The following is a 17869-nucleotide window of genomic DNA, read 5'->3' as shown; positions in this document are numbered from 1 at the left end:
GATATCGACAGAAATGTAGGCAAAATTCTATAAAAACGGTCGAATTTTCATATAATCATTTGTAAAAATTCAAACAGCGCGATCTTAGTTACTTATTTCTTTCTAAAAGTAAATAATGATGAATACTATGGGCTTAAAATTCAGACTTTTGACCAGAAAGTACAAAAAACAGAATAAAAAAATCTTAAATAATGAAAAAGCGGCTGCGATTACAATACATGGAGTAAGACGATTTTTGGCAAACAGATTTCTGTTAGTGCGGCAGAATAGGTTACGTGACCTCGTGAACGTAAGTAGAAATGCTATTTTAAAATAAAGCAATGTGATGTCACTGCGGGTTTTAATAAGTTTTAAATGAATCTTTGTACATGTATTTTTTGACCAACAATTTAAAAGTTTTTCTTGTCAAACAATAATGTAAATTCCTCGAGGGCAAATAGGTCACAGAGGTAGGATATCCACTATAGTAACTGTCGTTTGAGACATTTACCTTTTATACGGGATATAGCACATTCGCTTTTGATAACAAATTAAAGAAGAAATTTTTTATTGATTTCTATTTCTCAGCAATTTTAAGAACCGATGTGGTACGATCAGACAGTGATACATGCACATGGCGCGAAAACATGACGTAATGCCATGACAATCTCGAGCAAAAATACCACTTTGATCTCCGCTTCAGATATCAAGATACTGACACACTTCTTTTAGCTCTTAGAGGGGGTGTAAATTGATCATGAAAACAAGGTCAACATTACTTAGTTTATCACTGAAAAATTCCCGATAATCTTTAACGTTTTTTTCTCTTTCTACACGGGTGGATGGACGATGATTGTGCCCAAAAATTTTTTTAGACACTTTTCAAATATATATTTTTCGGGAAATAATACTATTGTACATAATACTCATTTCATAAAAGTGACAATATTAAAAGTATTAAATTGTCTAAAGATTGTCTTACTCACATTTTGTTTTCAATAGATTCAACTTACAAGTTTGCCATAGAAAGGTAATACAATATCAAAGGTGCTTTGACATTAATTTTATTCAAAACATTAATTAGTTGTTTGCAGAACAAATAAATGTTTGTAACAGCAGATTTTTTTTCACATTTTTATTTCAATGGTGACCCCTCACACTTTACACAGGCTTGGGACTGTCTGGCATAAAGCAGCTGGTAGTGTTGACAAATCTCAGACAGATGGTCCATTTCTTTTGTAACTTCAATAGAATTCATAAGTGTATAAAGAATAATAAAGAATACTTTTTATTGGAGACAATATTTTGACAAAAAGTGATGCAACATCAGTACTTGAACTAAGTGTAGTATAAAAAGTTGCAAATTACAGAGGCAACTTCAGTACTTGAACTAAGTGTATTATAAAAAGGTGCAAATGAGTTAAATGAGGTAAATTTTCAGATTACTTTTTGCTAGATTATCTTTCGTTTTTCATCACTGAAAAAAAATCTTGCCCTCTGCACTGTGACTGTTATTCAAAGTTATTAAATACCTATTTTGCTGATAAAATCCAGTATATTATGAGCTGGCATAAACTGTAAAGTTAGCTCATAAAGATGATATTGGTAAAAGATACAATCAATAAGTAAATATTATGTATAAAAAGCAGAGGTTACACAGCAGAAGATGCAAGCAAACCAAACCACCAAAACTACTATTCTACTAAGCCACTTTATACCAGACGTGTTTAGTCTCTACTTGCTGTCACTGAAATTTACTGTGGCTGTTGTAACAGATAAAATAATTTTTGTCTTCCACTTAAATTAAGTAAAACAAGCTTTCTGAATTTTAAAGACTTGCCAGTGTGAGTTACAGTGCCTGAAGCAGTTTATTCACAAGTATGCATGAAACTTTTATTCAATGTTCATCCTGTATAAATGGCTTTTATAGTCTTAAAACATAACAATACATCACAATATTAAATACTGGACACAAACACAAGTAAACAAAACTTGAAACGAAAGTTCATCAAAATAAAAAAAATCTTAAAAAATTCTATTTTATTTTTATTTTTTTCCGAGATGCTGACTTTCAAGCTTTTTATTTTTATTTTTATTCCCTCCTCCCCCTGCTCATTTTTCAAAAATCTCCCGTAAAACGAAAGATAAAAAAACTCTGGCCTAAGTCACCAAATGACCGAAAAATGTATGCAACCTACTTGAAATCCAACAAAAATATTTTTTAAAAATAAAAGATTTTCGTACCTGTAGCTTCTTTTCCATGGCCTAGCATGTTAAGTTCTGACTTGGAGTCACTTGCTCTTCTCTGTGGGTTCCAAATCTTGTTTGAGTCCTGGCTCACAGTTGAGGAAAATATGCTCTAGGTGCCTATTAGAAGGTGTTGTTAACAGAACGTATACTGTAATGTACCTGAATTTAATAATTATCCTGTACAAATTAATAATAAAACAATAAAAGATGTTTTTACTATTAAAATGATGAATAAGTTATTCTCATAATGTGTTATAAACATACAAAAACTGGCACGCACTTTTATGAGATTATAAACAAATAAATGTAATGCTGTTGAAAGCAAAATTAATTACTTTAAAGTCCTATTTTAAGATTGTAAGAATTTGCAATTTGTAATTATTTTTGTGCATAAAACTGGCAAAAATAATCCTCATTCAGTGCAGACTAGTGAACTCGGCATTAAACTCGATGATTTCTAGGTTTTTGTAGTGTAAAATTTGAGAACAAAACGTATATAATACGTCAGTAACATTTCAATGGAAATGTTCTAAGCAATTAGTAATGTTTGAAGCTCGTCCGCTTAGCTCAGTAGGTAGAGCGTTGGTCTACGGATTGCGGGGTTGTGAGTTCGATCCTCGGGCGGGGTATATGTTCTTCGTGACTATTTGATAAACAACATTGTGTCTGAAATCATTCATCCTCCACCTCTGATTCATGTGGGGAAGTTGGCAGTTACTTGCAGAGAACAGGTTTGTACTGGTACAGAATCCAGGAACACTGGTGTAAGGTTAACTGTCGGCCGTTTCATAACTGAATTACTGTTGAAAAACGGCGTTAAACCCAAAACAAACAAACAAACAAAAGTAATGTTTGATAAATTGTATGCAGAGTTCTGCCAAGGTTTTCAGCATGGCCCATCTACCCAGAAAACATGGAACCATTCTGAATTTTTTGGGTTTATGCAAATTTTACATTTAAAAAACTCAGTTTACATAAATTGGACTGGGGGAGGGTGGGGGGGGGGGTGTCGGATCACTCTGTGATTCTGTGGTTGTTGTTAAATGTTTAGCGGCATCTTTCGTTGAATCATTTTTTGTTTGATTTATCATTGTTAATAACCAAAGTGTGGTTCATTTTTTTAGGGGCAGGAGGACCAAATCAGTAATGCAAAGTCGCTTTTCGTTTCGATGCGGTCACCATTTTGACACAATGACAGTGCGATTATCACAATGTGTTATTTTTTCAAGTCCATCGCAGTGATGTTCCCAGGAGGTTAGATCTCTGTTTAAAGTGGAAGACCCGCACACTAGCGATTTCTGTGCGCCATTAGTTTAAGTGCAATTATAAGTTTTATTTATAAAACTAGTATCAGTTGTAACCCTCCCCTAGCTGAAGATCAAGGTCACACTTTGAGGTAAAAGGCCAACCTGTGTCTGTGTGAGAAATTAGGGTGTTGGGGGAAGGGTTGAAACTAGATTTGTAGAGAAACTTTTTGAAAGTTGATTCTTTCAGGATAGTGTGTTACTTCCATCCAATCAAAGGCACAGGTACTGAAACAGCAGTGTTCAAACCTGCAATCTCCTTGTTCCGTGACCAATGTCAGTATCCCATTCCCTTTTATTTGTAATGGGTTTTAGGGCTTATCAGCTATTCATTGAAGTGTTTCTTCAGTTATGACAAAACAAAAATAAAACAAAATTGCTATATCTTCTATTTTCAGAGCCCCAGTCTGGTTTCCGCATTGCCTTCAATATGTTTGATACTGATGGGAACCAAATTGTGGACAGAAAGGAGTTTTTGGTTGTAAGTTCTTTTAAAATAAATTTTCAATTTTTTTTTTAAATCTTTCTCTAGTATATGTGTTTTTTTAGTCTGTAGTTTGTTTTTTATTGTAAAAATGTGCAATTTGTTTTAAAAGCTTAACTCATTTTAAATGTGAAATATTTGAAAAATGTGATGAATATTTTTTTTTTTTGATTAATCATCGTTAATTCTAAATATTTCTTGATGCTGTGTTTAAAGTGTTGCTATTCTTTAATTTTATATAAATATATAATAAATTGTATAATCTATTCTTCCCCTTTTCTAAAAATTTATTCTGCATGTATACTTTCTACATTTTCTCATTATCTAAGGGAAAGAACCAATTACTATTTTAATACTTCTTATACCTAGAGTTACCTCCCAGTTACTATTAATACTGACAATTCTCATGTTGCATTAATGGTTGATTATATATTATTTATTGCAGGTTTTAAAGTACATGGCTTGATACAATACTTAGTCCATATTAGAAATATTTCCATTGACTAATAATAAAGAATTTTATATTTTGAATAACTAGACTGCTGACTCCAGTTTTACAATATTTTATTTTTTTAATTCTTTTGAGTCTAAGGTTTTAAAACTGAGTTTGGAGAATAAAAACGTTACCCTCTGTTTTGCTAATTTTTATATGCGAGTGAAACTAGAGGTATTGTTTACCTTTGACAATCTGGATATGCGGTGTAGTACTAATCAGAAAATCACATTAAAAGCTATACATTATGCTGAAGGGGGCGTATTTTCTTATGACGTTGGTGTCTGTCCGTCTGTTAGCAATTTTGTGTCTGCTCTGTAACTCTTGAAGGATTTCAAAGACACTTGGAACCCCTTGAAGGATTTCAAAGAAACTTGATACAGATGTTCACCTCATTGAGACGACTTGCAGAGCGCATGTTTTGGATGGCTCGCTTCAAGGTCAAGGTCACACTTAGGGGTCAAAGGTCATATGACATTGTTTCGTGTCCGTTCTGTAACTCTTGAACTGCTTGAAGGATTTTAAAGAAACTTGGCACAAATGTTCACCACAGTAAGACAATGTGCAAAGAGCATGTTTTGGAGGTCTCGCTTCAAGGTCAAGATCACACTTAGGTGTCAAAGGTCATACCTTCGGGCGTACATTGCTCTGCATTGCACAGCTCTTGTTAACCTGGTAAAGAAAAATGACCTTACATTTCTGCTTCTGAATGATATATGTTTTCCCAAGCTTTGGCTACTGATTCCAGGCTGTACCTCTGGTAGGGAAAGCCCTGTCTTAGGCAAGCAAACATCTAAGATCCTTATGATCCAGACCAAACTGAATAACCAGACAGATCATCCTACTGGTCTTGGAGTTATGGCCCTTGAATAATTCAGATTTGGGAGAATTGACAGTGTCCACTGGGATTTATTATGTCTTTATCCAATGGTTACAAGACTTGCACGGAATGTTCATGGGTATAATGGTTGGGCCAAGTTTGAGAACCAGTAGGGTTGTCCCAATTGCTCTGGAGTTAGATTACTGAATTACTCAGAATTGCAAAAATTGCTATGTGTCCGCTCAGTTCCTTTAGCAGTTCTTATCCAGTGGTCACCAAGCATTATATCATGCCCAAGTTCAGTAACAAGCAGAGTTGTCACAGTAGTTCTTGAGTTACAGCCCTTGAATTACTCAAAGGCTGAATTCTTAGATTTGTCTCCAAACTCAGTTTTCTATCTGTGAAGCCTGGACTACTTACTTATATTTAGTTCAAAGTAAGAATGCAGAAATGGATTTAGACCTACAACTTGCATCATAATTTTTCTAAAGTTTAGGCATTAGTTAAGGAGTGGTGCAGATTTGTATTTTCATTTTCAGATCTTTGGGCACAAATTTTGCTGCTTATTTTAGTTAAATGTATTTTTTAAGTGTATATATATCTTCAAATAGAAGTATTCTAACTGTTCATTTTTCAGTTAAGTTGTAGATAAAACAATAAACTTGGTTTCAAGGGGTTCATTTAGCTATCCAATACAAAATGTGAGAACTATTTGACCACATTTTCTTGAAATAGATAAAGAATGGACAGAGTATTGTTTTTATTGTCTATACTTTGCTAAGATTATTTTCAGAACTTGTACAAGAATTTCTGTTAATTTCTAACAATGTTGTTATTCACTTGCAAAATGGCTGAATTTATCTGTTTTATCAAAAACACATTTTTGCTATACGTTTCAAAAAGTCATGGAATTCAATTTCAAACAAAGTTTTGGTATTTTTACATTTTTCACTGAGAAAAAAAGGGAAATTACAGAATGTCAACAAACACAATGGAAACATATAAAAACATGACATTTGATTGAAATATGACTGTTCTTATTTAAAAGTAGATGGTATTATAAGACAAGGCTACAACTACTGTGGGCTAGTACTTTGAAAAAAAAACAAGATTTTTTTTTTTCATTTTTAGCTCATCTGATTTTTTGAAAAAAAATGATGAGTTATTGTCATCACTTGAGCAGTTGTCGGCGTCGGCATCGGCGTCTGCGTCGGCGTTGCCTGGTTAAGTTTTATGTTTAGGTCAGCTTTTCTCCTAAACTATCAAAGCTATTGCTTTGAAACTTGGAATACTTGTTCACCATCATAAGCTGACCCTGTATAGCAAGAAACATAACTCCATCTTGCTTTTTGCAAGATTTATGGCCCCTTTTGTACTTAGAAAATATCAGATTTCTTGGTTAAGTTTTATGTTTAGGTCAACTTTTCTCCTAAACTATCAAAGCTTTTGCTTTGAAACTTGGAATACTTGTTCACCATCATAAGCAGACCCTGTACATCAAGAAAAATAACTCCATCTTGCTTTTTGCAAGAATTATTGCCCCTTTTGGACTTAGAAAATCATTTTTCTTGGTTAAGTTTTATGTTTAGGTCAGCTTTTATCCTAAACTATCAAAGCTATTCCTTTAAAACTTGCAACACTTGTTCACCATCATAAGCTGACCCTGTACAGCAAGAAACATAACTCCATCCTGCTTTTTGCAAGATTTATGGCCCCTTTTGGACTTAGAAAATATCAGATTTCTTGGTTAAGTTTTTATGTTTAGGTCAACTTTTTCTCTTAAACTATCAAAGCTATTGCTTTAAAACTTGCAACTCTTGTTCACCATCATAAGCTGACCCTGTACAGCAAGCAACATAACTCCATCCTGCTTTTTGCAATAATTATTGCCCCTTTTGGACTTAGAAAAATCATTTTCTTGGTTGAATATTATGTTTAAGTCAACTTTTCTCATAAACTATCAAAGCTATTGCTTTAAAACTTGCAACAGTTTTTCACCATCATAAGTGGACACTGTACATCAAGAAACATAACTCTATCCTGCTTTTTGCAAGAGTGATGGCCCTTTTTAGACTAAGAAAATCATGGGTAGGACAATATTTCTATTATACAAAAAAAATCAGATGAGCGTCAGCACCCGCAAGGCGGTGCTCTTGTTACATTTGGCAATCAATGCAGAATTTCTTGTACAAGTTAAAAGTTTCAATTTGAAATGCATTGCTGTTTCCTTCAGCCCTTATTATTTATTTATTGCCTATTTAGATAGTATCAGTGGTGAGTTCAGTAGTCATGTTAGTTAGATGGTACATTATGCTGCATATTGTCTTTGTTCATGTTGTGAAGCTCACTTGAGAAAGTTTGAAAGTCAGTCTCAAACTGTGATTGGCTGTTTTTAAGCATGACTTTAAAATTGGCCAATGGTTGAACATCACTCTCAAGCTCTAGCATCTGATTGGTTGTTCTGAGTGTAATTTTGAAATTGGCCAATAGTTGAAGGTCAGTGTCAAGCTCTGTATCTGATTGGCTATTTTTGGGGACAGGTTTGAAATTGGCCAATGGTAACATTTCATTATGAGACTGGTCTTTAGTTTGAAAGCCAAGATCCAATGTTATAAAGCTGAAATAGGAGACCATTCCAGAAACCACAGTATCTAATTGGTTGTTGTGTAGCATAAATTCAAAATGATATGGCCACATTCTTAGACTGGTGTCCAAAGTCAGCGTTCCTATCCAGTATCATATATTTTTGATACCAAATTGAACAGATATTTTGCACATTTCTTTTATTTAAGACATACCTGTGAATATTTTTAATTAGATCATTTCTTTTCAGTTCTTTTAATTTCACATGTTGTTAAAGGTAGAGAGATAGCAATTTAGTTTTATACATTTTTTTAAGGTTTTAGTTGTATATTACCAAAACCACAGAAATACTTGGTAAAAGAACAACATCTTTTCCAGCAATATACCTGTCCAAAGCATGTTTACAGTACTTTCCCTTTTGACTGGAAACTTAAAAAGTTTCAAAGTTTGTCCCCCTTTAAAAAAATGCCATTTATAGTGAAATAAAACTGAACAATTGGTGAAAACTTCATTTAACCTAGTTATGTAAATTTTCATCACTTGGACATTATTGCAAATGCATCAAAATGAAAATATGTAACAGCTCTTTGAAAATGTTGATGTTTTAAATTCAATTTTCATGTAAAACAACTATTTCTTTCTTTGATTTGGTGTTTGAGTATTTTTTCAAAATATGGAGCTAACCATTAATATGCCATTCATGCATACTGTTTAAACTTGGTCAGAGGATTTAAGACTTTCCTAAACAAAGGGAAATATTACATGGTAAGGTAATTTTGTATATACCTTACTACTGTTTCCTTTTAAGGTACAAATACAATAATTTTTTGACACTCCAGTGGGCTTTTGTGATGCATTTTGTATGAAATTGTAATGTTCAAATTTTCTCACTCATCAAAATCTATTGGAATGTATGCGTATCCGCCTATTTTTGTACAGTTTTAGTTCAGACAAATTACCCATCTGATTTCTGCAGTTATAGACAGTCACACATTTTCACAGCATTAGATTTTAATCTTAGGGGCACCATGTCTTGCCAGTGTAGACTGGATTCCAATTTTAGTAAGCTTACTGCACTGCATAAGTTTTGCTAAAAAATCAGCTTCTTCCATTTAACACTGGGCACTCATTAGTAATTTCATAGGAGGCTGCCGTTTAACAAATTACCATGTGTCAGAAAGTTATTCCACTATGTGTCATTATATTCCTTACTATAAATAATAAAAAATTGTAGAGGGCATATGCCAGCAATCTGAAGTATGCACAATAACCGATTATTGGAGCACTACGTGCCGTGCCAGTATTTGGAAGTTAACGTTTAGATATATAACTAACAACTCTAAGAAATGGGAATGGCACTCCTAAAATTATATCAGCGCTAGCGCTACACGCCTTTGCAGTTCCATCAGTGTGTATGTTGGAGGTCTGTTGCTAAGCATAAAGGCAAGGGTTATCAGATTGTGTCTTGTTCAAGATACGTGAAATAATAAATTTTTTTTTTCGTGACAATTTTTTTTCCACTGACACAAAAACTTACACTAACAAGAACTCTGTTGGAGAAAAAAGCATAAAATCACACAATTTAAGGTACTGAAATTGACTGTTTGTTAATTTATTCTGATACAGAAATTATTAGTGAGAAAATTTGAACAAAATATGTAATGAATGTATTTGGAATGAATTTTGAGCATAACATGTATGATAAAGATTTTGTTTTCAGCATAACTTAGAGCATAACTTAGAGCATAACTTAATGTGAATGATTTAGATCATGTTTGAGATAAAAGGGTCTTGACAGTGATGATTTGTTTCACTTTTAGGGGATAGGGGTAGGGCTGTCATCGATAGAAACGATGTCGATGTATCAACAATATTTTTTAGTTGATCGATTATCGATTCCCATTTTTAAAAATCGATATTATACACAGAGAAAAAAACTATTCAGATAAACACTCAGACCCTCTAAAACAACTTTTCTGCCTGCAAAAATGCGCCCTAAGTAATGGAAGTTGTCAATAAAGGTCATGTCTAAACTTGTACCGTAGCAGTCTTTTCCAACTAGTCGGCACTACCTGTCTGACAGCCCTAGATAGGGTAGTCCCTTTCAAATGGGCGAAATACAGCACAAACAGAAAGGATGATGATACTTTGAAAGGCTAAACAAAGCAATAATCAGAGCTTTTAGCTCAGCAGACCTTTACAAGGTGAATTATTGTGATCTCTCACCATCTGTTGTCTGTCAGTCTGGCATCAGTCAGTCAACATATCTTCAGACATTACATCTCTTCTGAAACTATTAGTAGGAAATTGTTGAATCTTAGCCTTGATGTTCCTTGGATGATCCTCTTCCAAAAGTATTCAAATGGTGAAACATGGTTTAACACATATAGGACCCTAGACCTAAATACAGAAAAAACTGCAAGCAGGATCTCCCAAACTGCAGGTCTGATTTTGAAATAATTCTGTAAAATGCTTCTTGGGTGATCATTTTCCAAAACAGGTAAGATTTTAGTGATTTATCAAAAACAATTTTTCTCTGTATGTACATAGAAATTAATTTCACACAAATGATCCTTGGGTGACCCTCTATCTAGAGTTTCCAGATTATTCCAATTCATCAAAAAACATGGCTGCTTGAGGGTGTGGTCACTTTACCCTATAAACAATTATAATGGTCCAGCTTAAAAATTTTCTTATTAGAAACTGCTGGCTTGATTTTGAAAAGAAGTTCTCACAAATGATCCTTGGGTTACTCTCAAGAATGTTCAAATTACTCAGATTCTTAAAAAAAACTTGCAGGGAGAGCTAGAAATAGAAAATCTTTAAACAACATCCCATAAAATGGTCCAATTTTAAGATATCTTCACACAAATGTTCCTTCTGTGACCTTCTTCTAAGATGATTTGTAAAAACTTTGCAGCTTAAGGGACATTTTTCCCCAAGTAAATACAGTCACTGCAGGAAATTTAAATAATAATGTTGTTCCAAATCTGAAAGAATTTCACAGATAGGTTTTTGGCCCCTCTACCAAGGTTTTTTGTCCCTCTACCAATAATTCATCAAAAAAATTGGCAACTTAGTTCCCCTTTATATAATTATGTAGTTTCAAATGAAAAACTTCGAAAATCTCTGTATCTGCAAGTTAAGATTTCATACATTTTTGGCAGAAACTCTGGTGAGGGGCCCCCGTGGGCTAGTGGTCAAGGTCACTGACTTCAAATTTCTTGGCCCTTCACAGATGTGGGTTCCAGCCATATTAAGGGAATAGCATTGTTCATGCAAAAAATCCATCCAGCTGGCTTAGGGAAAGTCTGCGGTTCTAACCAGGGGTCCTCCCATGATGAAATAATGCCTGGATGGGGCATCTTGGGTCTCCACCACCATGTAAAGCTGGGAGTCACCATATGACCTATAATTATATTGGTGTAATGCTAAACCCAACTCCCCCAAAAAGCAAAATAATTCTGGCGAGTGATACAGGGTTGTCATTACCCTTTTGCATTCTTTATAGTGAAAGATTTTTCACCTGCAAACATCACTGTCAAGTATTATAAAGGGGTCATTTTTACAAAGATGTAGGAAAAATATTAGATTTTGGACTTTGACAACATTATTTCAAATATATTCTGCAGCCAGCACCAGTCTCTGCTTCATTGTGGAATATCATTCAATGGCAATGTTGATATTATTTTCAGTAAATATCTTTTTAAACACTTTCATATTCTATATAACCTCAGATAAGCTTTTTTATGTTGCAGTATATGAATTTGTTTTCTTCGATTAATACTGTTGTGATTGTCTTGTGAGTGTTTTAAATAGCAGATAACATTATTTTGTAATTGGATTGTAGCTAGCAGATTTTGCAGTTAGCATGGAATTATTATATTTATGTCCTCTTGCAAAGAAGATGGTGACCAGGGGAAAATCATTTTACTCATGTGCATTGCTCAGTCTGTCTATCAACTGGTAGGTCATTCAGTTTGCAGCCAATAACTAATATGCTTGGGCCTGTGGCTGCCAAACTTCATAGAATGATTGTTTGCAATCAGTAGTTAACCTTACTAGGTCAAAGGGCAAGGTCAAGATGATTCATGTCTCAAAATAGTTTCTCCAACAGTAACAGGAACAACTGTTTAATGTCAAAGAATCATTTCCTGTGTTCAAAATATGACCCCAACAGTAACAGGAACAACTGTTTAATGTCAAAGAATCATTTCCTGTGTTCAAAATATGACCCCATTTGTTTTTCTGCGGGGTCGGGGGAGGTGTGTGGGGGGAGGGGGGTTGTGGGCATCATGTGGGCCATGTATGTTTCACAAAATTGTTTTTATACGCCCGTCTCTGAAAGAGAGGGGCGTATTATGTGAACACCCACGGTAGGCGGGCAGGCAGGGGGCGTCCAAAGCATGTCCGCTCTTTAAGTCGGATAGTTTTCATCAGATCTTTACCTAACTTGATGACAATGTGTGTGGGCATAATATCTCGGTCAAGTTCAATAACCAGCCAAATCGCCCCAGGCACTCCTGGATTATGGCCCTTGAATTACTAAAAAAAAACAGCATTTTCATCCAGTCTTCACCAAACTTGCTGACAATGTTTGTGGGCTTAATATCTCGGCCAAGTTCGATAACTAGCCATTTGGATTATGGATAACTAGGCATTTTTGGATTATGGCCCTTGAATTACTCGAAAAACTGCAAATTTAGCCTTGTCCGCTCTCTAAGTCGAACAGTTTTCATCCGATCTTCACCAAACTTGCTGACAATGTTTGCGGGCATAATATCTCGACCAAGTTCGATAACCAGCCAAATCGCCCCAGGCACTCTTGGATTATGCCCCTTGTATTAGGCCAAGTTTGATGACGGGCGTATTTTGTGACAGTCTGAACTCTTGTTTAAGTATGATTGCATATAATTTCTTATACGATTTTAGATTTTGTCTGGTTGAAAAATATCATGATTTTCACCTGGTTATGAAGTAAGACATGCAAAATTCCAAGTACAATTAAACTGGCCATAGTGGCCACAGGTGTCATGCAATCACTTGCTGTAGGTAGCCATTCTGCTAATTTCCCAAAGTGAAATTTAATGTTCTAGTTTAAACTGGTCTTAAACAACCACCTGTTTTAAGCAACCAGATCATGGCATTCCCTTGGCTGGCTGCTTAATGCAGTGTAATCAAAATCTTTGAGAGTACTAGCCTCTGGATATGAACTGGCAGAGGTAGAGGGAGTGTGTGTTATGTTGAAGTAATGCATTTCCCTTACCTTCCCTGTATCAAAGCGATTTTTGGGGGTATTAATCACTACTTGTGTTAGCTCTAGTTTGTTTTAGTTTGTTTCAGACAAAGATATAATGATTTCTAATTCAGATAAAATTTGTTAGTTGTCATGACTAACGGCCATAAACAACAATTTGAATATGACAGTTTTCATGTCTGTGTGGAAGATACTTTTTGTTTGTCCCCTACCAGTGTAACACAGGAGGGGACTTAGGGTTAGCCCCCTGTCTGTTTGTCCATCAGTCCAGCTGTCACATAAAGTGGGATCCTGTGAGAATTATAAAGGTACAAGATATTTTTAATGAGACTTGCTACATAGAAAGATGGAAACATGGAGGGTATGCAAATCCTTTTGTTATATTGCTGTTCTAGAAATTTTAGTTGTTATAGCAACAGATCGAATGGTTACATTCTGCTTACACATTTTTTCATGAAACTTGCAACATTTATAAATGGAAGTATGTAAAACATAAATATCCTTTCATTTTGTTGCTAATGCAAAAAATTTAGTTGTTATGCCAGGCAACAAATAGCCCAAAAATATTGTATGGCATACATATATATAAAACTGACCAAGATAAGTCTCAGACAACTACTGGTAGGGGACGTTTTATTTCTAGGCAATAGTCTTCAGATGTTATCATTATTTTATGTCATCTATGAACAGCTTTTTAGTTTTATTGGGAATGCTCTAAATTGATGCTTATATATCAATATTGTATTTTCATGCACATTTTTAATATGCAATCTAGTGTAGGCAGTGTAAGCTGTATTTATCCAACTTCTGCTCTGTAACATTTTCTAGTGATATGAACTGAAATCATTGTATTTATGGCGCATTTCAGTACTAAAATTTATTTTCTGTTCGTTTGGCATTTTGAACTCATTTTGCTTAACTTCTAGCAGGATTGCCTCATTACTGACATTTGGTGTCCTTAACTCAAACTCATTTAATGATCTGAAACCTGAAGAAACATTCTGTGGTCCACTGCCTCAAATTTACACCAATTATGCTTCTGCAGACATGATGAAATTTTAGTAGCCTTTAAGCCCACACATTAACTATTGCGATCGTGCTATGTGCGATGTCCATCCAACATTATACATCAATTTTAGAAGCTATAGTTTCAGATGAACTGCAACACTGATTTCTACCAAATTTGCTATGAAAAGTTTATTCAAATCATGACCCTGGTGTCTATTTTCTTGCTCTGCCAAAGAGGCTTATCAGCATTATTGATTAGTAGATAACCCTGTCATTTTGGGGGTCAGTAGGTCAAATGTAGGGCTGTCATCGATAGAAACGATATCGATGTATCAACGATATTTTTTTGTCGATCAATTATCGATTCCCATTTTCAAAAATCGATATTTTACAGAGAGAAAAAAACTACCCAAATAAACACTCAGACCCTAAAAAACAACTAAAGTTCACAAAGTTGTAAATTTGGATAAATGCAAAAAAGGAGTATAAAGGAAATAAAAATGAAAGATGTTATTAATTTTTATGTATTTCTTTTATTTCATAAATACAAATACAACACAATCAAACAGAAATATGGAAAGTAGGCAATAAAACTTGAAATAGCATTTACAGGAAGGTATATTGTATGCATATGAACAAATAGGTCGTTAATCTAACTTAATAATCAATATATCGATGTATCGTCGATATTTGTCTTCTGATATATCGGTATCGTCGATACGCCTAAGACCCAATCAATGACAGCCCTAGTCAAATGTCAAGGTCATAGTGCCCTAGAGACTGGGAATTGTTTCTGAAACCCATTGACTACTACTTCCAACTTCCATAAAATAATTTCATTTAGTTAGTAGATGACCCCTGTTGTTTTGGGGGTAAGTAGGTCAATATCACAATGATCTTGAGAATAAAAAATGTTTGCAATCAATAGCTTAAAGGAGACTTTGACCTACGGTTGTCAAATTTTGTAGGATAATTGCTTGTAGTCAGTAGACAGACAGCAGTGAAAGGTCACGATCACATTGACCTAAAGACTGAAAACTGTTTCAGATCAATTTCTGGAAAGCACTTGGCTTATATGGCCTTGAAATTCCATAGGATGAATGCCTATAGTCATTAGATGACTCCAGTTGATTTATAGGTCAAGGTCACAGCATACGAAATTACATACCCAGTTGCTACTATCAGACCATCACAGGGGATAAAAGTGTTTTACAAATAGGTATTGTTTCGAAATTTGATATGCTTTCCTTTGCTTAAGCTTATATATATAGGTGGCCCTCTATCAAATTTGAAATAGGGGTCAAAAGAAAATTTTGAAAAGATGTCATACATGACATTGTATCATTGGCATAGCAATGGCCTCTAACTGCAATTTGAGTCCCTTGAGCTAGATAGTGGTCTGCCACAGGGTTCAGTGTTATAACATGAAATTAAAAAACTGCTTAAGTGCATTTTTCTTCTCAGGTGATTGACACATACCAATTTGGGCCTTCTTTAAACTTTGGATTTAAATTTCTTCAAAAAGATGCATGATGTTATAGTATATAATTGTACCCCCCGACAACAAAGTTGTAAGGGGGGGTATACTGGTTTCAGGTTGTCCGTCTGTCTGTCTGTCTGTCCGTCTGTCCGTAGACGCAATCTTGTGCGCACCATCTCTCCTTATCCCCTTGACAGAATTTAATGAAACTTCACACAAGTGATCAGTACCAACAGTAGTTGTGCATGGGGCATGTTAGGTTCTTTTAGAAAAAAAATGCAGAGTTATGGGACTTTGTTTTTTTGTTACTATACTATATACATAGACACAATCTTGTGCGCACCATCTCTCCTCATCCCCTTGACACAATTTAATGAAACTTCACACAAGTGATCAGTACCAACAGTAGTTGTGCATGGGGCATGTTAGGTTCTTTCAGAAAAAACATTTGCAGAGTTATGGGACTTTGTTTTTTTGTTCCTATACTTTATACATAGACACAATCTTGTACGCACCATCTCTCCTCATCCCCTTGACACAATTTAATGAAAATTCACACAAGCTATCAGTAACAACAGTAGTTGTGCATGGGGCGTGTTAGGTTCTTTCAGCGACAAAAGTTGCAGAGTTATGGGACTTTGTTTCTTGATAACATACTATGTACATACAGTCTGCATATGCAATCTTGTGCGTGCCTAATCTACCAAACCCTTACACACAATTTAATGAAACTTCACACAAGTGATCAGTACCAACCCTAGTTGTGCATGGTGCATGTTACATTCTTTTAGATAAATATTCTGCATAGTTATGGGACTTTGTTTTTTGTTACTCTACTGTATACATACAGTCTATATACATACAGTCCACATAATTATGCAACCTTGTGTGCGTCAAATTGCAATGTACTGTGTCAGTGCATGCGGGGGGTACATTCATCACCTTTAGTGATAGCTCTAGATTTATTAGTCCCCTACTGGTTGAAAACCAGTTTCGGGGACTATAGGAATGCGCTTTTCCATCCGTCATTCTGTCCGTCCGCAATTTCGTGTCCGGTCCATAACTCTGTCATCCCTGAAGGGATTTTAATATTACTTGGCACAAATGTTCCCCATGATGAGACGACGTGTCCTGCGCAAAACACGGACCCCTAGCTTAAAGGTCAAGGTCACAATTTGAAGTAGGAGAATTTGAAGGTCAACAGGGCTTTTTTCCTGTCCGGTCCATAACTCTGCCATCCATGAAATGATTTTAATATTACTTGGCACAAATATACCTCATAATAAGATAATATGTCTTGCACAACTTTCAGACCCCTACCTCAAAGGTCAAGGTCACACTTGGCAGTCAAATGTTAACATGGCATGAACAGGGTCTGTTTTGTGTCCGATCCATAACTCTGTCATCCTTGAAGGGATTTTAATATTACTTGGCACAAATGTTCCCCATGATGAGACGACATGTCATGCACGAAACTCGGACCCCTAGCTGAAAGGTCAAGGTCATAATTTGAGGTCAAAGGTCAACAGAGCTTTTTTCCTGTCCGGTCCATAACTTTTGTCATCCATGAAGGGATTTTAATATTACTTGGCACAAATGTACCTCATAATAAGATGATGTGTCTTGCAAAACTTTCAGACCCCTAGCTCAAAGGTCAAGGTCACACTAGGCAGTCAAATGTTAACATGGCATGAACAGGGTCTGTTTCGTGTCCGGTCCATAACTCTGCCATCCATGAAGGTATTTTAATATTACTTGGCACAAATGTTCCCATGATGAGATGATGTGTCATGCGCAAAACCCTGACCCATAGCTCAAAGGTCAAGGTCACAATTGGAGGTCAAAGGTCAATAGTGTTTTTTTCCTGTCCGGTCCAGAAATCTGACATCCATCAAGGGATTTTAATATTACTTGGCATAAATGTTCCCCATGATGAAACGACATGCCATGTGCAACACCCAGAACCCTAGCTTAAAGGTCAAGGTCACACTTGGAGATCAAAGGTTAATGGGACATTTTTCCTGTCTGGTGTATAACTTTGTCATGCAAAACAGGATTTGAATATTACTTGACACAAATGTTCATCACTATGAGAGGGAGTGTCATGCACAAGAACCTGGTCCCTAGGTCGAAGGTCAAGGTCACACTCAGATGCCAAAGGTCAGATACAAGAATGACTTTGTTTGGAAAACTTCTTCTTCATGCATGGAG

At 35.3% G+C, this 17869-nt stretch overlaps 1 protein-coding gene across 6 annotated transcripts in view; it reads left to right on the top strand.

The window, feature by feature from the left end:
• LOC123557621 (calcium uptake protein 3, mitochondrial-like) overlaps positions 1-17869 on the top strand; it is a 144388-nt gene that overhangs the window by 105399 nt on the left and 21120 nt on the right. For all 6 annotated transcript variants that reach the window (XM_053543954.1, XM_053543957.1, XM_053543958.1 and 3 more), the window contains one exon: positions 3932-4014. In XM_053543954.1, coding sequence (XP_053399929.1) covers positions 3932-4014 — 83 coding nt within the window. The remainder of the gene's footprint in view (positions 1-3931; positions 4015-17869) is intronic.

This window comes from Mercenaria mercenaria, chromosome 5 (assembly GCF_021730395.1).
Source record: "Mercenaria mercenaria strain notata chromosome 5, MADL_Memer_1, whole genome shotgun sequence".
In the NCBI taxonomy this organism is placed as follows: domain Eukaryota; kingdom Metazoa; phylum Mollusca; class Bivalvia; order Venerida; family Veneridae; genus Mercenaria; species Mercenaria mercenaria.
This window is presented reverse-complemented; position numbering and strand designations above follow the sequence as displayed.